The sequence below is a fragment of the Simochromis diagramma genome, unplaced genomic scaffold (assembly GCF_900408965.1).
Source record: "Simochromis diagramma unplaced genomic scaffold, fSimDia1.1 OVJJ01000596.1, whole genome shotgun sequence".
NCBI classification, from domain to species: Eukaryota; Metazoa; Chordata; class Actinopteri; order Cichliformes; family Cichlidae; genus Simochromis; species Simochromis diagramma.
The window spans coordinates 14,070,415-14,097,710 of NW_024387245.1; the positions used below are offsets into that span (position 1 = coordinate 14,070,415).

The following is a 27,296-nucleotide window of genomic DNA, read 5'->3' on the forward strand; positions in this document are numbered from 1 at the left end:
CCTATCACTCAACCAAAGGCATTTTAACAAGCCTGTGATAAGGCCAATAATATGACAGAAAAAAATAAATCTTCGTGGCAAATGAAAGCCTCGTGTCTCCAAAAAGCATCGCCTGCTTGGACCTTTTTTATAAACCGCAGCCTTTTGCGCACAGCAGCTGTCTGTCAAACTGATCCCTTCAAACTCTGCTCAGTTCTCCTTTCTCGCAGGGGTCAACACAATATAAAGAGCCACTCTGCCTTCCTTTCACTCTCTGACTGTGTCAACAGGCTGAGCATGAGGTTTCAGTTACACCGGTGCACTTCTCACCTATGTTTCACTGAAGTCATGCCAGAAATGATAATGGAAAATTGGAGGGCTTGCCTGTGTGTTAGCTGACGGTGATGGTGTGTGTGCCCATTGGTTTTTGTGTGCATGTCAAAATCTCAGGTCAGGTACCCACCAGGCTTCAATCCAAAAGTGCCACCACCTGATCCGTGTGTGCCTGCGAGTGTGTGCGTGTGTGCGTGTTATCGTTCGTGCATCAATGAGAGCCTTGTGTTATCAGGCCTCTGCACCCCCCCCAGCAGCCTGATTGAAATGTAAATTGAAAGTGTCATAAAGCCTATATTGTCAGCCAAATGCTAAGTTATGAAGAAATAGTAACAGGCTCTTTCATTAAGGAAATGACAGCTCGTATTTGCTCTGATTTTCCTTTCAATGGAATGTTTCCGTAATGACTTCAATACTGAGAAACGCAGAGAGGAAAAAGGAGGGGAGAAAAAACATCTGGCATCAATGACAACATTTTCTTTGGATATTAAAAAATGCTGTTTCTTTGACAGCATGTTAAGAGCAACAATGTTTTTTAAAATAGAGGTACCTTACTGTACAGATCACACTTCCAATGGCTCCACAGCCTTTAAGCGTTCAAGCTGTTCAACGTTTTTAGAAAAATAAATTAAAGAGAATCACCTCATCCATGCCAACAACTTATAAAGTTTAACTGTAAAATTACAGTCGCATCATTTTATGTATGTGAAACATTGTTTTTCTTTCTTTTTTTAAATTAATTCATCTCTGAGTTTATTATGTTTCAGAGAAGGTCTGACCATGATGGCATTATAATGAAGCAGACACTATGTATTTAGGTTTCAAAAGACAGAAGAAGAGTTTATGGCATTTGTCTAATCCACACATTCTTTTTTTTTCAGTGCTTCTGGTTAGTCTCTGTTCATGTTGTTCATGACTCGGTGTTTGTGACTTTCACTGGCCTCAGTTTTTCCTCTCCAACTCTTTGTAGTTGAATTACACAAAATCAAGTTTAACAAACTGCAATACAACAATCACAATGTGAAGTGTCCATACTCTCCAGCTCATATAAACTCAAACACTAATATATTGATTTTTAACATTTTCTCACGAGAAATTGTGATATGATATACAACAGATGAAGTTTCGTTAACAATTTTGTTAGTAACTTGTAGGTCAGTTCAGTCAGCCCAACAGGGAGTAAGTATGACATGGAGGTAAACCTACACTTTCTTTCCTGGTGAACATGGGAGAAGCTTGCCTTCAGGGCTTTAGCAGCAAGACTTTCTAACATGTGAGTAATGCTGTCAAAGGGTCTCGCCTGACCCAACCCATAATCATTTCCTATACCTAACCCAGCAGTTTTCTATGACCATGCAAACCAAAACACAGTGAGAAACCATAAAAGAGGAAGACATTAAGATAATAACGCAACTGTAAGTCCAAAAGAAATATTTAGTATCCTTATTTTCAAATGGTGCACACATTCAAACTGACTGGGAGACAGGCCTGTGTCTGATCCATTTGTTCACCATGGCCTCCTTCCTACCTACCTTTGTGGACTGCAACGATGACCTCTCCTCCTTTCAATCATACTGTCAGTGTGAGAAGTGAGTAACCAGAGAAGTGTATTTATATTGACTCTGGACATCTGCCTTGACGTGTCATGAGGAAGAACCCGGAGGCTGAGGTTAGAGTGAGAAAAAGAAGATCGAAGAATGGGACACTGATACAGGGAAGTTCTGGTGTCTGCAGCCTCAAGGGGCATCTGTTCCTTTGTTTCCCAGGCCGGGTTGAGTATGAGTGAGCAAATTCAGTTTATAAGACAAGCAGACATGCAGAATCAAAACTCAACATTACCCCTTCTGGCATTAGTGACTTTGAAGAACAAAGATGGGGTGATGGATGAGGCAAAGTGCAATAATAGGGAAAGCACACTAATGCCACACTTGCATTTTACAGGTAAGAGTGATTCTGCATTAGGGACAAAAGAATAACAAACATCCTCGATTTAAAAGCCATTTTAACAGACAATCATCAGAATTTGTCTCATGATCAAATGAAAGAAGCTTTGTTGTAAAGAGATTAATAAGGCAATGACATTTATGGCCTCTTACATATAGAATCTTTTAGTTTACCCTTAACTGATCATTGCCTTATAAGAGAAATACACATTTTAACTTATTTAATAAATGAGATTAATTTTAACAGCAAGTAATGGAAATGTGTGGTTTTAGGTGATAACAAAAGAAAGCCCAGCAGCCAGTTTTATACAAGCTTTATTTACAATGTCATTTTTAGCAGTGTAGGAAGCACGTTTTCATCAGTAAGCCCTCATTGGACAGGTGCTATAATCCAAAGTAGACAGGATTTCTACTTTCCTCATTCTTAAAATGTCTACACGCTTCCCAAGTCACATACTTATGTACATAGTGTGTTTGTATACAAGCTATATAAAACTTGGCAAATGGAAGGTTATTTGCTACTTCAATACGAATTTTGTTCATTTTCACCGAGTAAAAAAAAAACCAAAACAAAAACCTACAGCAAACACTGCACGTTATGATTCCGACTTGTTAACAGCTCCCTGTTCATATTTTCTTTCTAATACAGTTTGACTGGTCTCCATTGTAGGTGCGCAACCAGCTAACAACAGAGAATACTGGGTAGTCATTTCATCTTAAGCACGTTTTAAAAGAAAAATGCACCACATTAGGACAGTTTTGTAGGATTACTGCTTTTCTCAATTAGAGTTCGGTTAATTAGAAAACAATGAGTAAGAACCTCAGCATTAGGTAACTTTACTTTGTACTGACGAAGAAGTGGCATTGACGAGGTCTGAAAGTAGTCCAAACTAGCCGATTTGATGTATTATTAAAGAACAAACAGATGCAAATAAGAGCAACAAAACACAGGAGCTGATTTCACTGGGATAAAAGGGGTTAAGACATTGTGCTTTTTCTTAAGGGAGATTAAAAAAAGAAAACGTTTTCCTCAAATCCCTGATATAAATCTCAACAGGTCAACCCCAATGTGGATGTGTTTCATTATATACAGATTTCTTACCAGCGTATGGGGATGGACGGTTAAGAGTTCTGTGGAATAACATTTACAGCTGAAACTGCAGAGGTCACAGGCTAATGGTTTCGAAAACCCTGGGACAAGACACCGCCGTACTTTGCTACTGACTTCATACTTGAAAATATTCATCCAATACTCAGTTTTGGAAAACAAACATGACTTGCAGAGATAACATTTTAATGCAGTTAAACATCCATCCTCAAGAGCTAATGAACCTCTTTTCCCACTAAAAAGAAAGAAAAAAACAAAACAAAAAAACCCACCAGTCTTTGCAGGCATTAAAAAACATGACCATTTGTAGGGATGAAGTAAATTATTAAATTAAAAATAAAGAGTGATTTGTTTGTTAAAGCAAAAGAAAAAAACGTTTTAAATAAAACGATTTCTAAGAAAATTCTCCTACTTAAGAAACGGGAGGTACATGTTCACAAACTTTATCGTCCTTTTGTTGCATAAGACAAGTATTTAAATGATGGATAAATTACATCCACTGTAACAATATGAGTGGTGCTATAATACTACTAAAAGTTTAACACTGCTGTACAAGCAGCAAAAGAATAAGCTGTTAAAAATGCACACCATGAACCATTTAAGCTTATGCAACATATCAAATAGAAGTAAAATAGATTAAAAGCAGAGAAAAGTCCACATTAAGCCCAACACAATAATTTATGAAGTTAAAATCCATATTTAACATTTTTCCCCAAATAACAAAATAAATGTGTGTGTAAGATCTATTGTTACAGAAAGAAAAGGACCAAATTAATGTTTTCATATAACAAATAAAAAAAGGCACTAAATCAGATGACGCAACCAACGCTCTTATTTAAATTAATGTATGCAGTCATACTTTTGACATACATTTAACCTTGAGTCCCGCTTTTCAATAGTTTCATAATCTTTAGGGAAAATAATGACATTTATTTAAAGAAGCTACATAAAATGTACAATATTACTCTCAGTAACATCAATGTTTCTCCATTACTAATACTGTAACATGTTTAAGTAGTAAGCGTCCAAATACAGGATGCCAGCAGGACCACTGGAGACCATTTCCCTTTTAGTATGATGAACCAATTTTACTTTAAGTGAATAGACGGCACACTAGCCTGCATGAGCTAATGCACAGTTTCATGTCTGTACTACCAAGAATGTTCAAATCCAAGGTAAAATACACCAAGATATGGTAGGGCACAGGTTATTTGCTTCTAAAAAAAAAAATTATTAATCAATTAGGAATCAACTGAAATTTGGCTACTATCAGAAACACTATGTAGATGTGCGTTTAACAAAACAAAACAACAAAAAACTGCAAGCAGGCTTAATGGGGGCTTTTACTGCTTTTCAAAACACATCTGTAACAATGTCTTTCATTTAAACACTTTATATTTATATCTCTGCAAACACTTTTCGGGCAGCATTGTTGCCTTTAGTCCAAAACTGGTTGCATTCAATACTTGAGGTAAAAGCACTTTTAAGATGCAATCTAGCAACATGTTCAGGGCTTTCATAAAAAATACTTACTGTAGAAGTTAAAAACAGAATGGAGTCCTTTTTTGTTATGCATACTGATTTGCAGGTTATACCTCTCAAATATTACCCCAATCCTCGAGCCACACAAATAAACAGAGTATGCAGGAATATGTCATTGAGGTATCCCTAAGCAGCCAAACAAAATCAAGTTAGACATAAATACTAGAGAACAGGCCTATTTAAACCCAAAACTTGACTGACAGATAACTGGCTTACTCCACTCCTTTTTCCTGGTTGTTTGTAACATAGGTGTAACAGACTTGATGCAGTGTGGAAGCAAACAAACAGGCATGTTTATGAAGGCTACAAGAGGGGAGGAGGAGAGAAGGAGGAGAGAATGTAACAAAGAGCATCAGGGTGTGGGGAAAGGAGTCGGAATGGTGGAAAAATTAACAGGGGAAAGGAGAGCGAGGGTTTTCTTTTCCAATCCCGTTCCTCCCCGGGCTTGTCTGGAGGTTATAATACGTGACACCGCAGAGGGTTGTTAGTGCTCGCGCTGCTGCTAGTGGGCTGGTTATTCGCAGACTTGAGTCAATGCAAAGTCATGCAAACAGGTAGGTAGTTCATGCACGCGTGCCACAGCCTAGCCCAGCTGGGGGTCAGTGTAGGCCACATAAAGAACAGGCCAGGCTACACAAGGCTCGGGCAGGTCATTGGTGTGCCAGTCATGCAGGGACATTGCTGTTGAGGGAGGGGAAAAAAAGAAAAGAAGTAATGGTCAGATGGCAGGGCTTTTTAGCCTAAAATCAACAATCTGCCCCTGATCTAACACCAAGCAAAATTATTTCAAGGTTAGTAAGTTATGATTCCTGATATGCGTTAAAACTGGAAAATGACAACGGAACAAACAATCGGTTAAACACATATTGAGAAAGGCATACCCTATTCAAGACTCCCATTTGAAGTTATATACCTGTATGTAGTGCGCATTTTAAACACCCTTTAGCAAACCTGGAAAAAAAGTGCTTTTTACTGTGACAGCAATGAGCTGATTATAGAAAGTGATATGGAACAGTCCACTCTGATGTGTGACACTGAACAGGTCTTCATGTCCACTCTGCAGATGATCCAGAAACTAAATCTCTTTCAACAGACAGTCCTCAGGTCTAAAACTCTCCAACCATCTCACCGCTAAACGTTCTGTGAATACATTATTTTGTCACGTTATATTAGGGGGAAGGTAAACCTGACAGATTGCCAAGGTACAGACATTTATATCAAACACTATGGCACATAAGGTGTTGTCTGTCAACTCTGTAAATGCTGGTGGCTCCTTGTTCTCTTAGATACTTAAAACTAATTTACACCAGTATGTACACTAGCACAGGAAATCTATCAAGTCTTAAATTGCACCACCTGGAACAATTTCAAAACCTAAAGAAGTCTTTTTTTTTCTTCGGGAAAAAAAGCTACCATTCACAATTATTGCTGCACCATTACCAACAATCATGCAGTCCTATTTGAAATCACTCAATTAAATCAGTTAGAACATTTAGCAAGCAAATCAAAGATTTACACGAGACATTACATAATCCTATGCTTCGATGTATTTGCTGGTCGAGACTGTGAAATGAAACACTGACACATTAAACTAAAAGTTGCTTTTACCTCCTTAAAGCTACATCATAAAGAGTTACAATAGATGACGCAGGACAGAAAAGCTGTCAAGTCCACTGCAAAAAACAAGCTGAACTTGAAAATGTTACTACAGGTAGAGATGTGCATAAATACTGCATGAACAGGTAGAGCGGTTCCTCTTATCAAAAATTACAGTAACTTGACAAGGACACGCGATTCTTCTGAGCCTTGCAGTCTGGAAAACCTGCATGGCACAAGTTTACTACATAGCACAGGTTCAAGAAGGTCAGTGGTAGAGAGGGAGGAAGAAAGGATGTTTGGTGTGATTGGTCAGAACCTATTAAATATGCTGAAGCCCGATAAAAGGTAGAAGTCTTGCATGATGGGCGTCAAGGTAAAATACGCTTAGGGGGAGGAGAAAAAAAAAAAAAAAAAAAAAAAAAAAAAAAAAAAGGTGCAAGATTTGGGGGCAACCTTTCTTGGCATCTCTACCTCATGGATCTGATCAAGAAGGAAAAAAAAAAGAAAATCAATCGGCAGGAAATGCAGGAAAACATTTACTTCCATTAGAAATGAATGAAAACAGAATGCCTCAAAATAGGCACATCGTTCGGGGGACTTGTAAAATAGCTGGCTGCAGCATTTCGTGCCCTACTGCCATCTACCTGGCGGTAGCTGACTGGGCGTGACCGGGATACTGGCGCCGTGTGCTGGTGGCTTGTCTCTGCCGGGCCAGGAAAGACTGACCAGAACCAGTGTTGGCGAGTCGATCTTCAGCAGCCTTCTTCTGCAGAGACATACCCTGGTAAAAGAAACAGAGGAGGAAAGCTTAAGGCCCCATTTGAAAGTCACTACAAATCAGCAACACTCCAAGTCAAAGACAGCCCTCAAGAAGGAGCGCAGACTGTTGACACACATATTAAGACAGTCATTAGATTATCTGCTAGTTAGTCCACCAAGCCTGAGGTATAGGAAATTAAATTAGCTGACATTCAACATTAGTGCTGATTTAGCAGCTCATGAACAATAATACCAGCAAATGATCAGATATATAATGAGCAAACAGCCATTGACGTTATTGAATAGTCTGTGCTGCCATCTAGTGGTGATTTTCTTGGGCAAACAAAAAGGGGTGTTTACCCTCTGTGGTAGAGAAATGTATTATATCTGTTATCTACAGCAGAAAACATACGCAACATTTAAAAAAAGCTCCTATTATAACATTTTTGTTTTTCAATGCTTTAGTAGATGCTTTGTTCAGCTATGAATTACTTCCTGACAGTAGCTATTTCTGTGTATTGCTATTATTACTTGCTTGGCCACAAATCTCAGCTGTATGTGCCACAGTGCATTTTAAAAAGAAGACCAATCGCCTGTATCACCAGGATTTGCTTCAGACTGTATAGGTGCTCCTTACCATATTGTACCAGGCTGACACAATCAGTTTCTCCTCGTGATCTCTTTGGCTCTTTGTCTTGTCCATTTCTTTCTGTTTGGAGGAAACATGAAGGCAAAATCAACCTTAGAGTGGAGGATGTTTCTAAAACAAATATTGGCACATGAGTCTATTACTTATTTTGCCAGGCCCTTTTTTCAGGCACCCTAATTCCCAACTAGATAATTGATTACCTCCAGTGAATGCAACATCCTCTCCTTCTCCTGCAGCTGGTTTTTCAGGGCTTGGACTTCAGGACCTGAACCTTGGTTCTGTTTGGGGTCCAGTGTTCGGATTACCTGTGAAGGACAAATTCAGGTTATGTTTGGGGTTTTTTTTTTGTGTCCCATACAGCCCGCCCTACAGAAGACTATTCATTTATGGACCCTTTGCTAGTAAACATGTACTCACACTCTTGGCTTTTTCGAGGTATTTCTTGTATCGCTCCTCCATCTGTTTCATGTCTTCATCTTTTTTCTTCAAGGCCTCTTCCAGCTCCTCCACTCGTTGGACTGAGAGGAGAAACAGCATCTTAGTTTAGATTTCTTTTAAACTGACTCATACATTTTAATGTCAGTGCATGAAGAGTTACCTGTACAGCAACATTACACACAAACTGTTTTAAATGTCAGCGTGTTTTGCATATTCAGATATCACCGTAAACTCACTGCTGGTGTTGTATTTCGGCTCCATTTCATCAATGAAGGCATTTTTCTTCAGCAGCTCATTATTCAGCTCTTGTACTTTTTCCCTAAGAAAAAGAATATCGCACCTTATATCAGGTAGCTCACAATATGAAATGCAGAATTAAGCGAGATGTGCAAATTAAGTTAAAACACACTCACATGTGCTCCTCATATTTCTTCTTCAAAATAGAAGACTGGAAGAAAAAGAAGAAAACAAACAAAACGGGCGAACGTGTTAGAAATCGTGGTATCAAAATTCAATCATTCCTGTACGTTGAACTGTTTTTGGAAAAGATCATGATCCAAGATGTGGAAAGATGAAGAGATGAAGAGACCTTCAGTATAGTCAAAGTGTTGATGATACTGAGCATGTACAATTAAAGCAGGAACCTAATTTCTTTACATTTTGAATCAGCACCAGTCCCCAATTTGACATCAAGGTGACGTGCAGCCAGTATAGACAAAACTCATTTTCAGAGTACTGAGAGATTACATGCTCTGATTGCTACAGGGAAGCTAGAGGAGAAGACAAGGACTTTGGGGTTTCTATCAGGGGAGGGGATTTAAAACTACTCACAAGAACAGAGAATATTTGCGACTTGCTACTACTCTAAAGTGTAAATGCTACATTCGGTTACACATTTTTGTCAATATAAAAATGTTTTAAAAAGCTATGCAAACATCAGAACTGAAAAGTCTAAAAGCTGCAACTTGCTGAAATCACAAAGATATACTTACTATAGTCTGACAGTGGAGAACAGTTTGAAAATAACAATAATAACAAAAGAACAAAATGGCAAAAATTAAAAAGAGGTGCCAGATGTGACATAATAATCTGACAGTTTCACATCTTTGATTCTCACATAAATGTTGCATCTGTACTTTCAATGTTATTTGAGGGAAATCGTTTTCCATTCTCTTCTTTCTGTTGCATGATTTTAGACACTGTTCTCGTGATATTGAGTGAAAGGAAAGATGAGGCTGATACTGAGATCTAAGATCTACAGTGATGGACAAGAAATTAAACCAGAAACCCCACAAAAGAAAACAAGTTTTAGATCAGTGTTAATCAGGCAGTAAAGACAAAGTTAAACATGCACGTAAACTCTCTTCCTCACATCAACCTTCCTGGGAGATGCTCCAAATCGCATTTTCTTAAAAATCTGTTGTCCCATACTAGGAACTAGTTTGAAAGAGACAAGGAACAGAGAGGAGGGCCATGAAAACATTTAGCATCAGAGGTGAGGCGGCAGGCAAATGTGTTAATATGATGGAGAAAAATTAGAGTTGCTGAATTGCTGAGGAGCTTGTTTGAGCTTGTCGCAATCAAGCCTCAAACACCTGTCTTTAACATGGCTAGACATCGTCCCAAGAAAGCTAGTGTGTCTAATGCTACAGCAGAAATAATTGTAAATAAATATAAAAAAAAAATGATATATGCGCAGAAAGGGGAATGCAAAAGCTGTTAGAAGTTGTTAATGTTTACAGTGCATTGAGGTAAGCACAAGAATCAAAAAGGCTGATGTTGTGAAAAAATGTTCGTTGCCTTTTTCACTATTGCACATGACTTTCCAGGACCTAAGCCGTCAGTAGAAACAGAGCACTGCACTCTCTGAAGTGTAGTTTGATTGCTTTCTGTTTACTGCCACCAGTAAACTGGTGCTGGAATTACACACAGTACAGTATGAGTACATGAGTACAAGCATTTACTTACATCATCTGCTTTTGAACCCTGTTCTTGAAGATTCTTCTGTAGCTCCTCTACCTGACTCTGTTCCTCCATCAAGCGCTGATTTATCAACCTAGATAACAAGTACAACGTTTCACCACAGTGTTGTTATTTTCAACAAATCAGTGACCAAACTGCAAAATAAACTGTTGTAGATCCAATATTAGAAGGAGATTTTTAGCTGATAAGTCATTTACTGAAATACAACAAAGACAAGAACAACTGTGTGGAGAAGTAAAGGCGAGAATCACCCACATTCCAGCACACAAGTGAAAATGTGGCTCAATATTAATATGAACAGACCAAAAGGAAGAACAATATTATTGTTTGCTCTTCTCAGATTCTATATCAGTGAGACACTGGGTTCAGTAATAGGTGATTTCCTGTTAATACCAATAAGCTATATGTCTTTGTGCTCGATGCCAACCTGTTCTCTGTCTCCAGTTCATTTTTTCTCCTGTTGGCATCCTCGAGTAGACTCTGCAACAGAGCGATCTTCTCATTGTCTGATCCCTCCTGAGCCAGTTTCAGCATCTTGTTTTCATGCTGAAGACGAATCACGTGTTCTCTAGAAACACAGAAGCATCAAGAGCGTTAAACTCAAATAACAAGCATTCTTGTTTTATACCACAGTCTCAAAAATGCTTCAGAATATTAGTCTAAATGATGAACTTAAAATTCGCAATATTTTATGTTATTTATTTATTTTATTATCTCGTGTTAGTATAGGGCACAACGTGCAGAAAGGGAAACCTCAACCACAACAGGAAGAGGGCTCACTTTGAAATGGTGTACTCCTGTGCACGGAAACATACACACAAGCAAGCTCAGGTCAAGTAGTGAGTGTAAGTGAGATATTCACTTCAGCGTAACTAATCACTGTAGTGAATCACCTTATTACAACACTGTCTGCTTAATGAATTATACCTATGGCCTGCTCCGTTTTAGTGCTCCTGACAGTGTTACAGCAGGGGGTTAAATCTGACAAATTCCACACTTGAGTCAAAAATGTTATCTACACAAATTTGGTTGGATATACCCTGTATTTAATACAGCAGGAGATAAAGCTTGAGGTCAGCCTTGTCTTGGGCTCTAGTGTGACAGACAGCCAAATGAATATAAAGCACCTGAGAGCCTTACATTCAGCTAATCACCAAAACAGCAGGATGGGTAGGAAGCTTTGTGTCAAGCCCTGTTTTTAGGGCATGGCACATGAATCCATTCCAACTGAAGAACTGTTGTTTCCAAACAATTTATTACTGACTACAGGTACTGACTACGACTTTCAGGTGAGGTGCAGTTGGCTGAGGGACTGAATTTTCAGCTGCGAGTGCGACTCACTGTTTTACAGTTCAGATCAAATGAACAGGCAACAGGTGCCTCTTATAAAAGCAGCATGTTGATACTGAAAAGTCACCAAAAGACATCAACTGGAACGAAAAGTCATTAGTCATTCACAAAACAACATGTTTTCATCATTTACCTTTACAGTAAATGAACTGCCTGGATGGGGTTAACCTTCCCTCTCCCTGAAAGTAGCTTTTAGAAGATTTGTATACAAATCCACATTTTTCCTGGGTTCACAAGTACTGAATAAAAATTTAAGCATATTATCCAGCCAACAGAAAATCCAGCTGTCCTGGAAAGCTGCTGGCAGTCTGATGTAACTCACACTCAATTATTACATAACGCTCTACAGGGTTTTTAAGCTAAACCCATCCACCATAAAACAGCAGAGAAAGCCTTGAAGCGGGCTTGAAACTATCTGGTTGTAAAATAAATTACACTAGAGACATACTTTACTATCCAAAATTTAGGAATCAAGCCTTAAAAAGCGAATTTATTTTACCAGAGCATTAGTTATATTCTTTTTGCATAGTTTGCTGTTGTATTTGTTACTCAGTTATTAGTTTTTTGTTCTTTTTTATTTTAAAAACCAACTTCTAGGATGATCTAATATCATTATTGGATCTGTCCATCATATTCTTCTCTTTCATTTAAAATCATCAAACTGGCGCAAAAACATATGGGTTAAAACAAATATACACACACACACACATACCGCATCTCTGGAGTGGTGATCTCAGCAGCCAGTGAATCAGAACCATCGTTGCTACCCAATGGGAATAAACCTTTAAATGCAGATATTAGTTGTAAATAAGATGAGCAAGAATTCATTAAACTTATAAGAGGCAAAGCTACACCTATTATATTTCAGGACAAAGACATTTCTTCACCTGATGTGAACTGTCCCTCTTGAGCTTGAACACAGTGTAGTTCCTCAATAGTTTCCTTCAATGAATCTCTCTCACTTCGCATACGCTATAAAGAGACAAAGAGTCAAACGTGTGAATGAGCGAGACAGACAGAAGGTCAAACAGCAGAAGTGCAGGATCTGGAACCAACATCAGTCTGCTTAGTAGTAAAACATTTCCAGTAAAATACTTTCCAGACAGCTGGGCGCAAGTACCAGTTATCAAGAGCCTTTGGTCAAAATTTCCTCTCATGCTAAGTTACAAGGTTTGGCTTTTCTAGCTGTAACAAATTTGATTTCATCTAAAAAGAGAAACAGGTCTGAAAGAACAGTAAAGTGGCATATTTCATAAAAACAAAACAAACAAAAAATTAAAGTAATTCTTTTGTATGTCATCAGTCCTAATTTTAGTCACATTAAATATACGTACATCTTTTTCTTTTTGTAAAGAATCGACTTTCTCTTTGAGGCGTTTATACTCAAACTCCATCTTGTCCGCCTTTTTAGACTCCTCTGACAGTCTGTTCTGAAGTTCAACCACCTGTGAAGAGAGATGACAGTTCAAAAGAAGACCTGATCGCTAAAAAAATGATTACACAAGCATGAAAATTGTAAAACAGAATTGGAGTACAGTACTAAGACTGGGAAAATGTATAAATTATTTATTTAGGAACAGGTACCTGTCTCTTGTATGTCTCCAACTGGGCTTTGGCAGCATTCGCCTTTCGTAGCTCTTCCTCTAAACCAACATTAGCCTGCATTAAAGCTGTGGTTTTCTCTTCCATAAGCTTGTTCTGGAAAATACGGACATACATTTTTTTAGACTGAAAGTCACGTTTCACAATCTGATTTACACGTTTTCAAGAACTACAGTGTTAAAAAAAAAGTCAAGTAGCACTCATGAGAATAAAAGCTGTATTAAAGTTGCTGTGTGTGTGCGCGTGTGTGTGCGCGTGTGTGTGAGAGTGAGAGAGATTGTACTTGTCTTCTGAGCAGTCCCATGTCCTCCAGTTTCTTCTTGTAGTGTTCCACGGTGCCCTCCAGTTTTGACACCTTGTCAGATGAGTGCCTGCGAGGAAAACAACAAGCAGTTTTATTTTCACCACTGTCATACTGATCCTGCTGATTTCCACACTGGATTAGTTAAAGTTTAGTTTAAAGTTGCTGTAAAGCTAAATGTTTTTTTAAGCCATAGTGTTTTCTTGGCTCTTTTATTTTCTGTCTTTAGGCCAATACATCTACTAATGAATGAATGCTAAAATTAAAACGTGTGCTTCACAGCACCTTAGCTAGAAATTACTACAAACAACAAATCTCCAATCTTATTAGTTTTTTTAGTTTGTTTTAATTTAATAATCTTAATATGTTAAGGGTTCGTTTTGCATCCTCAAAATACCTGAGGACATCAATCTCATCTTTTAGAGACTGGGCCTCATCAGCCAGTGATGTAAGGTCTTCATTCTGGGACTTCACATCCAAAAGTTCTTTTTCCAGCTCCTCACAACGGATCCGGTAATCATCTTTTGCTGCCTCCAACCTAGAGGGAATTAGAAACAAGTGTCATTGAGCCTGCAGATTTTTGGCATTAATCAATTCAACCCTGACTTGTTGAAATTCCTTTCCACGTTGCATGCAAATCGAGACCTGAAGGTTTCTTCCTGTAGCTGCTCCAGTTGCGTCTGCAGCTGAAGATGTCTGCGTCCAGCAGGGCTGTTTATATCCTCTATGGAGTCAGACTGGTTAAGTCTCTCCATTAAGACCTGGTTTTCTGCTAGCAAACTGCTCTTCTCCTCTTGCAGGGCTGCCACCTGGAGAAAGGGAAGTGTTGAAGAAAAGGCCAAAGAATGGGATACACGAAATCATGAGTGAAATGAGAGGAATGGGATAAGAAAAGGTGAAAATGGGACAGCGTGGAGAAAAGAAGGATTAACGGGAACACAAAAGGTGTGGAAATGATCGATTGAAGGGATTTTAAACACATGAAAAGAAGAGATGCAGAAGGGAAACAAGTTAGAGATGATTTATAACTTTCACAATGTAGGTAAGCTACTTTAATTTGCTTGTTTCCTTTACAGCATCCAGGTCCATTAATTTAACAAACACACACCAAACACACCTTAATAAGGCAAATCAATTAACTCCAACATGGCAGAGAGGGCTACATGGTTGGTGTTTTCTCAGTGTGATGGGCAAAGCAAAGCAAAAGCTGCTGCTGCATTTTAATGTAAACAGTATAAATTAGCTATATTGATATAATTTGTTGAGAGAAAATACAAACCTTCTTTAAAAAATTAATATAATCAGTCAATAAGGAAGGGATTTTTATTAATTTGCCTGGATCAAGTCTATAAACATGCCTTAAAACACTGGAAAATAATTTAATCCTTCTGGGACTTTAGGAAATTTATCTAGTGAATCTATTTGCTCTTTTTTATTTTATTTAAAAATGTATTTTAAACAAATATGGTGTGACTCGCTCTCTCTTCTAAAAAGCTTAACACTTCCATGTCTAAAATTCCTACGAAGACTGTTGTGAATGTGAAGCAGGGGAACTTTCCCTTGTGAAAATTCCCTTATGGCAACAAAACTGTATCACATCAAAGATGCGAACCGTGCAGCTCAAAAAGCAGGAAACAGGGTGGAAATCAGCTGCAATTAATTCCAAAACCAGCACACGGGTTCCTCAAAAGATACCAAGTGCCTTCAGGTACAGGCTTAATAATTTTGCTGACTGCTTGCTGATCAGAGTTATGCAACCAAAAAAATAAAAATCTGAAGACTGCATAATGTTTAAACAGTGATGAACGCATTCTTCCAATAAGTGACTAATTTCTGAATTCAAATGTTAACCTATTTCCCTCGCTTTCTACTATTGCTGTGGAAAAGCATGGGACACACCAAGGTAAAAGAAAGCCACATCTGACACAGCCAGACCAAACTGCAGTTGTGCCTGGTGTGCTCCAACAGGACAATGTGTACAGTTGCACAAATGCTTGTGCACAAATGTGTACACATACATGCACACAGAATTTGGAAAAGGGGAACCTGTTGCAAGCAGGCTAAAGAAAATCACACACCATGAACATAAGAAAGAAACAAAGAAAATAAAGTTTGGATTTACCCTCTCTTCTAGCTCATTAAAGTCTAACCTCAGTCTATCACGCTCCTCTTGGGCACGGAGAGCCTTTAAACCAAGGCAAACAGTATTGAAAGAGTAAAGAGGAAAGATAAGAGGAAACTGATTCAACACAAGTGGAGAGCAAGTATCCCTTTAAATTACAGCTCCACTTTTTGGCAACAACTGCAATTAACAGTCTTTCATTTACAGTGAAGATTTTGGGCTGGTGGGTCAGATCGCCAATTTGGCAAGGAAATTATTAAATAAGGAACTATGGGACATGCCAATCAGTAGCAACTGAATCAACAATTTTGATGACATCAATCCAAAAATGGAGCTGCTTTTAAAGTGTAACTAAAAATATCTGTAAACTATATTATGAAGTATGACACTTGTGTAACAAATAAGTTAGAGCAGAAAAGTTGTTCACAACCTTATTGTAATAGGTTGTAGTGGAGTGTAGTGGAAGAGTAAATGTACACGGTGCTAGCTGTGAAGAGCCTAAAACCACTGGCCGTTATTAATACAAAACCAACCTGCAAGTCAAGCTCGCGACACCTCTGGGCAATCTCTTCCTTGGTAGCCAAAGCATCATTCAGCTCCTCAACTGTCTTCTTCAGCTGAAAACAGATTAAGCATAAATCAAGAACTGCTGCTCCTCAAAATGTTTTATGTAGTACACTTAATAAAAAAGGAAAACAATTCTATGCAGACTTGTGAAAAATGAAGTACATCCTTACTATTTTCATATAAATTAAGAGGGTAAGTAGCAGTCAGGTGCTGCTAATCAGTGGATTCACTGATCAAAAAAAAAAAAATAATAATTTTAATTCAATCTAATCCAATAGCAAAGAAGGTTTATAGAAAGACAATATAAAAGCAGTAAAACTACACACAACAATAAAAACATTGTTGTTTTTATTGTTTTTATTAAATCAAAATCCAAAAGATTCCAAGTACACAAAATCATAAGACATAATCCTCCAAAAACCCCCCCCCCCCCCCAAAAAAACAAACAAACAAAAATCCACAAGGTAAATAAGAGAGACATAAAACTAAAGAACGCTACTGCACAGGTAATAAAAAAAAGTTTAGATCCTATGACATCTTACTCGTGTTCTTCTCCGTCTGCAGCCTGAAGGAAGTGGTTCAAATTCTCTGAAGGGGATGAATCTGGCTCAGCACAATAGCTCAGCTCTTTCACACTACCTGCTGCTCATATACAGCAAGGAGTAGACTGTGGGAAAACTATTATTTTGCTGGCTACCTTCACAACTTTGTTCAAGCCTATGCTGTTCTTTGCTCTAACATGGTTATGAGAAAAAGTTCATAGAAAAAGACTGAACAAGTATACAAGTATGGATAGTTTTGATGGGTTGTCAGGATTTTTTTCCCACTAAAATGAACATAGAAACAAGGCTTGGGTTTGCAAAGCTACATCTGAGCAAAGCACAAGAGCTCTGGAAAAGAGCAGATCTTTGGACAGACGACAGACGAGACCAAACCGGAGATGTTTGGTGACAATGCAGAGGAAAAACTAAATACAGCCTATCAGCGCACCTCCTACCATCTGTCAGCCAAAGGATCCTGTGGCTGACAGATGGTATGAAGCACCTTATAGTAATTGAGTGGATCATGAACTGATCTGTATACCAAAGTATTGAAGAGTCAAATGTGAGGCCATCTGTCTGACAGCATGGCCAAAATTGGGTCAACAGACCAAGCACAGCAGCAAATTTACAAGAGATTGCTGAAAAAGTAACGATCACGCTGTTGCAATGACGGAGTCAAAGTCTAGATCTCAACCTGAGTGAAATGCTGCATAGGATCTTGTCAAAGCTTGAAATCTACATACCTGTCTGTCCAGATCCACATATGAGTCAGTTCCTCCTGTAGCTGGAGTCTCTTTAGTCATCAGCTACAGATACAAACAAAAATGATTAGAAGTGCAAACAACACTAGCGATGGATACCATTAGTTTTATTGGTATCAATATTACTATTTATCATCAGTATCATTCCTGAATCGAATAGGTTTCAAATTTATAATTAACAATACCAGTGACCAGAGTGTGTTTTTTATCCATAAAAATGTGACCAGTTAGCTGTTGATCATTAAAAAGCAAGAATCAAAGATTCTTACTTTCATTTATTAGTTATTATATGCACATAATACTTTTTAAAGGTCTAAAATAGATAACAAGGTACCTCTTGGATGGCAGTCATGACAACATGCTGCACAGATTCTTCCATCACCATTATGGTTTTGATGTATTCTAGGGATTAGAGAGAAAACCAAAATTAAAAGTAAGTAAGTACAAAGTAGCACAAAACTTTCTGAATCAGTGGGTAAAGCAGGGAGACAACACAGAACATTGGCCTCTTAAATCCAATATTCACCTTGTTTCTGTTCACAGGTGACAGCGCAGCCCAATATAAGTTGTAACATCCTTCCAAGCTCAGCTGCATCAGAGTGTTCTCCAATAAGATTAACATCAGGTAGTGGGAAGTCATTAATATCCTGGCCTAAGACCTAGAGACAAGGATGAAATGTGTAAGGGCTATACATTGTATTGGTTTGTATTTATTTATCAGGGTCAATGCACAAGAACATGAATCTCCTAAGAGAAGAGATGCATTCTACCAGATTTACATCAGTTACTAGATCATTTCTATCCACAGTCACCGGGGAGATCAAGCAATAAACACAAATACACAAAATCACGTAAGCAAGGAAAAATTATCCTAACACAAATTCAACTGGTAGTTCCTTCAATAAAACACAGACTGTAACACAGCACCAAATCCCATATAACAATTACTGTCACACAAACACAAATAGATCAAGAGGATAAAAGAGAATCCCCCTTTTAACATCACATGAGAAAGAGTGGCAATAAACAGTAGTTCAATGAGCTTATTCCACTTCCTGCCAGCTTTAAACAAAAAGGCAGATTGGAACAAAGCAGAGTTCCTTCTAGGAACTTCACAGTCCCCTCAAGCTGTGAGCTCCAAGCTCTGGTTGTGTGTTCTGGGGGGTGGCGCACAATATTATGAACAATTTAAAAAAGTGAGTTGTACGTCTGCATTTTTTAAAGTATTTTACATATTATATACACACATATACAGTGTTTTGGGGTTTAGTCCATCTGGCAACCAGATGAGTGAAAGAAATAGTATTCACTGACCAGTTGCAAGTCATTGCTGGAAGTTGACTGTAGTTGCTGGGAAAACGATTGCTAGAGTCCCAGGCACATAGGCCTGTGTAACCTGTCGCAAGGGGAAAATGTGTATTCCTCAACCAGATGGCAATACCGCCTTGTGATTGTTTTGGTCACTACTATATTGTTGCGTTTATAGTTTGATTGGAAGTGATGGACTTGTCGACAAACTCTTGCCAGCTACTCTCCGAGCTGTTAAACTGTCAAAAGTGAAACAAACCAGAAATGATGAAGGTCTTTATACAAAGTAAAAGTTGTGCCTCAGTGCTGCAGCCAACACGTTTCAAAGGGCACAACTTTTACTTTCAAGTCGAATGGTCTCCATTTCCAGTAGGTATCACACTTTATGAACTTATCCTACCCCTCAGCTAGAACAACACGACAGATAACCTGAAAAGTAAACGCGATTAACTACAGACCACCATGGCAACGTCTTAGCAACCTAGCAATCGGTAGTTGTATCACATCCAATAAAACAGTAAATTTTAAACAATAAAATCACATCAGAAACATCAAGAACAACTGGATTATTATGACTTGTGATGACTTAAGCTGACTGGAGTAGAGTAGACAATCACTTCTCCTCTACAAGAATGTCTGGATGTAAAGTACTGAAAGTTCATTTTAAAATCATTATAATAATTTAAATACTCTTACCTCCTGGATATAGTCTAGGATGCCTTTCAAGATTTTCTTTAGATTGCTGATCTGTAAAAGAGAAGAACGTATATTATTAGTAAAATTCAGGTTTAATCAGCAAATACTGATAAAAAAGAGACCATTTGACAAAGCCCATCTCATGCACACTTTGCTATTATTGAAATCAAGAGTAAGTCATGTTTACCTTTAACCTCCAGTTGTCTCCAACGTCTGGCTTGATTCTACTAATCCAAGCATCACTAAAATACACTACATCTCTAGAAATTTCAGACACACAGACAAAAAACAAAACAAAACAATGCAAAGTGGGCTTTGGTAAAAATAAAAAAAAGCATACCAAATGAAATGACTGGGTTTTTTTTTTTATTCATTTGTGGACTATGGATTTAATATAACTTTATAGAGATTAAACTGTATTTGTTTACCTAAACTTTACAATGATGTAATAAAATTAATCAAAAACTGATTAGAAACATTGCATTTTCTTTCTACACAAACATTAACAGTAACTACTTACATTTTCTGTAGAACTTGTGCCATGACAACACCACTTGTCAGGTCTTCTACAGTCTTGCATGGAGCCTCTACTCCAAATGTCTGGATCTGAAATAAGTAAACAAAGCGCTGGTTACAGAACTAAACTATACAATTATACAGGAGTAACCAGTGTGTTGAAAACAGTATAACATGTTTGAAACACTAGAAAAAACCTATTATAAGATTAAACGCCCTATTTTAGGGAATCCCTTGCTCACAATCATACTGTCACAGCTGTATGCTGGCTAGTATCATCACACACTTATCTGCTGTCCACTGAGCAGATCCACCGTAAGCATTGCAAATTTTATAATGGTGTCTTTTAATAACTCTCAATCATCCACAGTATTAACAAGAACTCACACTTACTGCTCTTGCGGACTTCACTTGTCATTCTGCTCAATTTCTATTATATCATTATTTCATTATGTCCCTTCTAACTATTTCACACGTCTTCTCTTCCTACCCTCCATATTTTTCTGTAGCATACCCCTCAGGCAGAAAGTCTGTTGCCCAGAAAGAAGTGATATCAGTCTGCATGCCAACTTTACAAGAGCCAAAGGAAGAAGATACACTAAGAAAAGGGATGAAAAACCTAGTTAAAATCCTGTTTGTACATAATTCTGTCTCTCTCACTTTCTATTATATAGTATAGTATATACATAATGCAAGGCCTCTATTAAAAGTAAAAGCCAACCAGCTGTCCACATATTTTGCTCATCAACAACGACACAGGTTAGTGAGGTTTGTTTCTTGGGTCAATCTATTTTTCTGTGAGTGATATAACAAACTGAATGAATGACACAGAGGTACCAAAAAGACACCAGCAACTTTGTCCTGGTTCTACCTGCTTGTCTCTGTGAGTGTCATCATTTTAATTCATGTCTAGTACGTTTTCCCCACCCTGCTTTGTTATGCCGGGGTTGAAACTGAAAAGGCTGAACTGAATACATGTTTATCTCGCTGCAAGTCTGAGAGACTGACTGGACCAAGACTTTTACAAGTGTTTGCTGTCACTACCGAGTTTTAACATTTATTTAAAACTGAGTGTTTTATCTTTTTTTTTTTTTTTTTTTTTTAAACAAGATTAAAAATGAAAAATGAATTCACTGTTCTACACACCCACACACATACTTATTGATAAGTGGAAGAAAATGGATGGATGGATGAATTTACTGTACTAAACTAATTTGATTTCTAACTATTTTAACAGTTTCACACTAATTTATATTTTAAGTTAACAATTTAAGTCTGGGACCATGGGAAGTGTGTTATTATGTCACAGAAAAGCAACTAACAGCACTATTTCATCATTAGGAAAGAACAAGATTAGTAAACAAGAAGACACTTGACACTGTGCACCTTAGAAGGACACAGCTCGTGTGGTATGAGGGCAGCATGACATTCCAGTAACATCCATCTACAAGGAAAGCTTTTAGACTACAGTTGTATTTAGGCTGGACATGAAAGGTAACGCTACAGTTTAGATGCAAATTTTGAGTCTTTTCCGCTTGTCTTTTTTTTTTTGCACTGTAATTACATTGGGGGGGCCAATTAGCTGCAAAACTTTATCTATTACTGCTTTCAAAATAAGCGATTTGTCAAATAGTCCTAGGCAGCAGGAACCGAAAGCCAGACACTGGCCAGGAGCCAACACAAAAGAGAACCTAAACAATAGTCGTGATTATGTAACACCAATTACTGGGGAAAAGGCAGAGAAACTTCACCTGATTACCCACACCCACAGTTTTCACTCCATCTACCAGCTCACCTAAACTCTTTTGCCAGCTTTAAAGTACAGGATACAGTTACTTACTAACTTCCTATATTTGATGGAACTGGGATAGACTATAATAGCAAGACTTGCCTCTTAAAACATTTGCTAAAGTAGCAATAAAATCATAAATCTGTAGCTTTTAAATGCGTTAGCTTTTTTAGACAGTATTAAAAATATGTTACTAAAATACGAGCACGACAACAACACAAATCCCTTTTCTTTTGAACAGCCACTGAGTTAAGAGGAACTGAGACAAGACAAACATCTAAGTAGAAACGGCTGCATGGATCCCTATTGTTATGAACTTAGTACTGCACAACAGCAATATTTGGTCTGCATCGTTTCCTTTTGCAGGAAAGGCAGACAAGGAAAGAAAATAAAGGATGAGCCAGCCCTGCAAAAACCACACTGACCACTAACAAACGTGACACTATGCCGGGCAGTCCTTAGCTGACAACACACTGTGAGAGTTGTACAAAAGAAATGAATTCACGGCCCCTGACACGCAATGTGCTTTTGTGCTTGATTTAACGTATCACCTCAAGTCATCTTAAATCAATCAGCTACTTTTCCACTTTGCTGACTGATAAAAATTTCCTTTCATTTTTGTGTGGCTGTAGCTTGAAAAAGATCCTACACTATTCTTTCTAAACAATAGTGGCTTTCATGGTAATGTGAGCTTGACAGCTTTAGCTGCATGTCCCACTGTCCAAACCAGCGCAATACATAGAGTAACACTATATAACAAAGCATCGGAAAGGAATGTATGCTCATGTGATTTCTAATAAAAGCCAAAGCTGACCAGTGCAGGTGGGTTGCTTTATGTGCAGGTGTAGGACATTGTGCAGTCACGTTTTCCATGAATGAAGCCAAGTATCATTCTGTTCAGTACACTTATCCTCATAAAAACGCCTTTAGAGATTAGTTAATTATGTCACATTTGGTGTCTTGAATGTTGATCAGGCACAAATCTAAAAACAATTAACCCAGTAATTACATCAGTCACAAATAGCCAATCAGCCTTCAATCAAACCTAATGTTTATCGCCAATATGCTGGATTACATCACTGAATATAAAAAATATGATTTAATTTTATATCCATCCTCTTTATAGTCTCTACGTTTATGTGAATCAACAGCTAAATACATGCAATCGGTAGTTACAGAGGACTAAATCTAGTTAGTATTTCCTATGCTTTGGTAAATACTGTCTTGGAAAGAAAACTTCGGTGATAGACCTTTGTGTTGCCTCGACTAAAGGGCAACAGAATATGAGCCCCAGTGTAAAATATTATATATAATATTTTATATTTTATAATATAAGCCTAATTCAAACTTTATTGATTTCAGATGGGATGTCAACTTTTGAGATAGCGTTAGGCTACTAAATGTCCTCTGAATGACATCATCAGCTCATGTTCCAATCAGCTTATTTTAATTAAACTAATCGTGGAACCCTGAAGCACTCGTCCAAGAGCGAAACTGGGCTAATAAATGTCCTCTTAATTATCAGGATCACCTTCCATTCAGCTTGTTACGATTATACTAATCAAGAAGCCTTGAAGCACTTACCAGAGAGCAAAATAAGGCCAACAGCCACTTCAGCATCTACTGGAATAGTACCGTCTGCACACCCTGGATTTTTATGAAAAACTGCTTCGACAGCTACCCTTTTGTCCTGCTCAAGGCAACTTCTCTTAAACAGTTTAAACATAAATGTGAACATGTACCAGTACCTACAACACCTGCACAATCTCAATTCCACTACTGTTAAGAGTTTTTAAGTTATTTCTTCATTTTACTACACACTGGGCAAGTGGGAAGCGGTCCAAAGATACCTTCTAGATATCCACTATAGTCCCTAACCTATGTTTAAAACCGAACTCTGGTTTGTTTTCCCCCTTGGTGTGGTTCACTTTTATAGATTGTGAACACAATAATCGCACGCAGGTGTGGACAAAAACAACCAATTCGAGACCCTTTGAAGATGTTGGTCTCAGTGCGGCTCCAAATGAACTACAGAGCAGTTTGTTTAGATGTGCAAAGGTCTGTATGGGCTAGCAATTAGCCGTGAAAAAAAAAAAAAAAAAAAACCAAAATTTTCCATGTTCTCCAAATGTCCAGAACACAGCACCTTCTTGCTGTAGTTTACTTTTATTGCTCCTTCCGCAAATCCATCTGGCTAATAAGCCGAATTATATATAATTTTTCAATGGATCTTATATCTGTTTTCACTCTCGTATGCTTTTCATACAAGTTTCACACAAGACAGATACAAACTTTATAAGATTTATATATATATTTTCCATATGGGTCATTAACTGATACAAACTGAGGTATTTGGAGGCTCTAATTTTGCTCAGGTTCAGCTCACGAGTCAGCAGTGTATTAAAAGGGTTGATCAGGAACTTCGCATTAGAGTACCTGGTTTACCACAAACATTTTTGGCCATCACAGATAATTCTTGCATTAATAAGAACACATTGACTGACAGTATAGACCATAAAGGGTCACTGAACCAAAACAATGCTTCATCAAGATGTGTTTCATAAGCCACTGCAACACGTAAACTTGGTTTCATATGTACTTTTAGAAATGAGCGTGTAGTGAAAAGTAAAAACTCAGCTAGTCAACCAAAAACAATAAACAATCATGTTATTATAAATGTCAGCTGTAGTACATAGGTTGGTGGTAACACATGGGGTGGACTGAGACCCAACAGGAAATCCACACCTAAAAGTTTGCAGTAACAGCTGGGTCAGGACATGCTCAGCTGTGGAGAACGTGTGCACGACTAAATAAAGTTTAGAATGTAAGCGATCACGTATTAAGAGGCCGGATTAGCCTTTTTCAAATCTGCAGCGCATTGAAACCCTAAATCACAACATTGATAAATACACCAGGCTAACCATCTCCTGTGTGTTTTCTCAGATTTAATGGTAAATGGCTGATTCTCATATAGGGCTTTCTACTCAAGCATTCTGGCCTTATACAACATGTCTCATTCACACAATAACTTCTCTCTATGTGTAAATGTGCAGCATCTAAGTGCTGCACATTCACACTCTGATACATGCATTAAGAATAACTCTGGGTTCAGTATCGTTCCCAAAGACACTCTGCCACGCAGACTGGAGCAAAAAGGATCAAACCACCAACCTTCCAGTTAGTAGATGACCTGCTCTACCTGCTGTGATACCAAACCTTCCCAAGGGCAAATTAATGAAAAACAACAAAAACATTAAATCCTGTGGCTTTTATTCATTCATTCTTTTTAAACATCCAGTAATTTCATATAATGACAGTAAAAGTACATGATGTGTATTTTCCAGTCATGTGCAACCCTATATATTTAAAGTATGAGTTGAGAAATATCACTATATACTAAATAGCTAGTTAATTTTTCATTAACAGTCTGGATAATTACCAAAGCTACACACACTCACATGTAGCATGCAGTGGGAGATAATCACGTGTTCTCAGTCCGGGAAATATTCCACTTGTTTTAGCTGTGGGCGCTTGCAAGGCGGACCATTCAGCAGGCAGGATACATGAAGCTGAATGGCTCACCGTGAATTTAAAGGATTGCATTGCTCTTCATGCAAACACAATTGGATATTATAGACTTTGAACTAGAAAGCTGGGAAGGTAAATAGTGTTTCTCCAAACAAATCTAGTATTTACAAAGTCATTAAATAGTACTTGCAAATTTAATTCACAAAGAACATGCATGAAAATCAGCTATGCTTGATCTTAATGCTGCACTAATCTAAACCAGTAACACTTGTCTCGTTTTAGTCCTGATTAGTCACTGATGTATCTTCACTGTTAATAGGCATGTAAGGTATGTGAGGCATGTTTGCCAGATCCATTATCACTATGACAAAGGTTTACCGGGCCTTTTCACAAAGGGGAATCAATTATTTTATGCTGTGTGTGTAAAACTAATCTGTGGGGTCATCTACTGCTCTTCTTGACACATCTTCAGTGAAGTTTCTGGAATCACTGGATGTTTTATGGCTTCAAGTATCACACAACATCCAGGTGACCCAAGTGAACCTGCTCAGAAACCAGCTTGTGTGCAGATATGCTGACATTAGAGAAGCAGGGTAGCATGCATGAACTCGGCTCCAATATAACCAACACCAGATGGATGTTTCCATTATACAATTCTGACATTTCTACCACTAGAGTATTGTGACAACATGTAATTTTTCCATGCAGAGTTTTCATAACGTTCCATCCAGTCACATGCCTGAGCAGCACTTTATTAACCTTAAGGTCACTGGTTTAACATCAGCAATCGTCAAGTCATACTATGGTAAATGAGGATGTGACAGCTTTCCAAGTACAACGTGTTATGCCTTTTCTAGAAACCCAGTGTTGGGAGACCTCATTGATCAATGTAAACATATACCAGTCTGCAGCACGTGACTCTACAGTCCGACGCCTTTAGCTTAAATCCCAGTTTTCAGCCTCTGAGCATCAACAATATGGGGTAATGTCCGGTTAAAAATCCAAGCCCAAGAAGTTATTTAGCATTAACATTTTATTCAGAAGAAGGAATGAGGAAGAAAGGAGAACATAATAATATGCTACACTGAACAACGATGACAGGAATTTAACCCCAAAGCAGACGCCGAGCGTTTATCCTCATACCATAAGAAAAGAAAAAAAAGGCTTGACCAAAAGAAGCTTTAAATCATAACAAGGCCAATGCGGTTTGACACAGCATTCAGTAGGGATTTAGTAAACGAAAGCTCAAATAACGTTAGATAAAAGCCCGATTACACAGCGCATGAATCAAAAATCAATAGTTACGCCATGGTATGTGGCGTGCTGTCGGCTAGCAACCAACACATCAGCAGCTAAACACAGCAAACAGCTGGCCTGCATACGTAACCACTGTGAGGCGAGTCATTTTCCTCTAGCCAGCTAACGTTACTCCCGTTAGCTCGTCGAGCTACCATTAGCCTAGCTAGCGTCGCCGGGGCGCCGGAGAACCGTCTGTCAGCGGAAAAACAACTATAACTCGATTACTTACCCATGTTAAGAGGCTTTCACACACTTCCATACGATCCAAAGACTCTGATGTACTCATCGTGATCTAACGTAGACCGACTTTACGTGGCGAAGAGAGCCTGAACTTGATAGTCAGCTTCATACACTCCCGAGATCTCTGGCTCTCTGGGTGTCTCACAATCCGTCCGCCAATGGTCGGGTTCGCTGGTTCGCTAGTCCGGCGTCTACCAGAGGCGGGCTGTGTGGGCGGAGTCTATAGTTCGTTTTAAAGGGCAGTTCTCACTTTGAATGTACTGTCAGGTATTAATTACAGGAAAAGCTAGTCCACAACCAATTATTATTTCACAAGAATCCTAACCTGCTCTGCCTTTCATG

General features: G+C 38.2%; 1 protein-coding gene across 3 annotated transcripts; it reads right to left on the reverse strand.

Annotated features, from left to right (window-relative positions):
* Window positions 1–2,554: 2,554 nt before the first annotated feature.
* hook3 (hook microtubule-tethering protein 3) lies at window positions 2,555–27,159 on the reverse strand. 3 transcript variants are annotated; one of them, XM_040053518.1, is made up of 24 exons: window positions 26,944–27,159; window positions 20,103–20,188; window positions 19,770–19,842; window positions 19,583–19,633; window positions 18,105–18,237; window positions 17,913–17,980; window positions 17,561–17,623; window positions 16,242–16,325; window positions 14,232–14,395; window positions 13,984–14,124; window positions 13,569–13,656; window positions 13,268–13,381; window positions 13,018–13,128; window positions 12,571–12,655; window positions 12,396–12,465; window positions 10,761–10,901; window positions 10,319–10,406; window positions 8,764–8,798; window positions 8,587–8,669; window positions 8,330–8,430; window positions 8,113–8,217; window positions 7,901–7,972; window positions 7,149–7,285; window positions 2,555–5,586 (listed from the first exon to the last, which is right to left on the reverse strand). In XM_040053518.1, the coding sequence occupies exons 1-24, from the start codon at window positions 26,998–27,000 to the stop codon at window positions 5,571–5,573; spliced, it is 2,166 nt and encodes a 721-aa protein (XP_039909452.1). In that variant the 5' UTR covers window positions 27,001–27,159; the 3' UTR covers window positions 2,555–5,570. The 3 variants fall into 3 exon arrangements, with proteins under 3 accessions (XP_039909452.1, XP_039909453.1, XP_039909454.1); XM_040053519.1 differs by having other exon boundaries at window positions 2,555–6,984; XM_040053520.1 differs by having other exon boundaries at window positions 2,555–7,285; window positions 26,944–27,158.
* Window positions 27,160–27,296: the final 137 nt, after the last annotated feature.

What these genes read in the sequence shown, in the direction of transcription:
- hook3 (XM_040053518.1), bottom strand. Translation starts at nt 27,000, where the DNA reads ATGAGTACATCAGAGTCTTTGGATCGTATGGAAGTGTGTGAAAGCCTC. An exon ending in GTGAAAGCCTCTTAACATGG is followed by an intron (nt 20,189 to 26,943) that starts GTAAGTAATCGA and finishes TACTTATTTCAG; the next exon opens with ATCCAGACATTTGGAGTAGA. An exon ending in CACCTGTGAACAGAAACAAG is followed by an intron (nt 17,981 to 18,104) that starts GTGAATATTGGA and finishes TCTAATCCCTAG; the next exon opens with AATACATCAAAACCATAATG.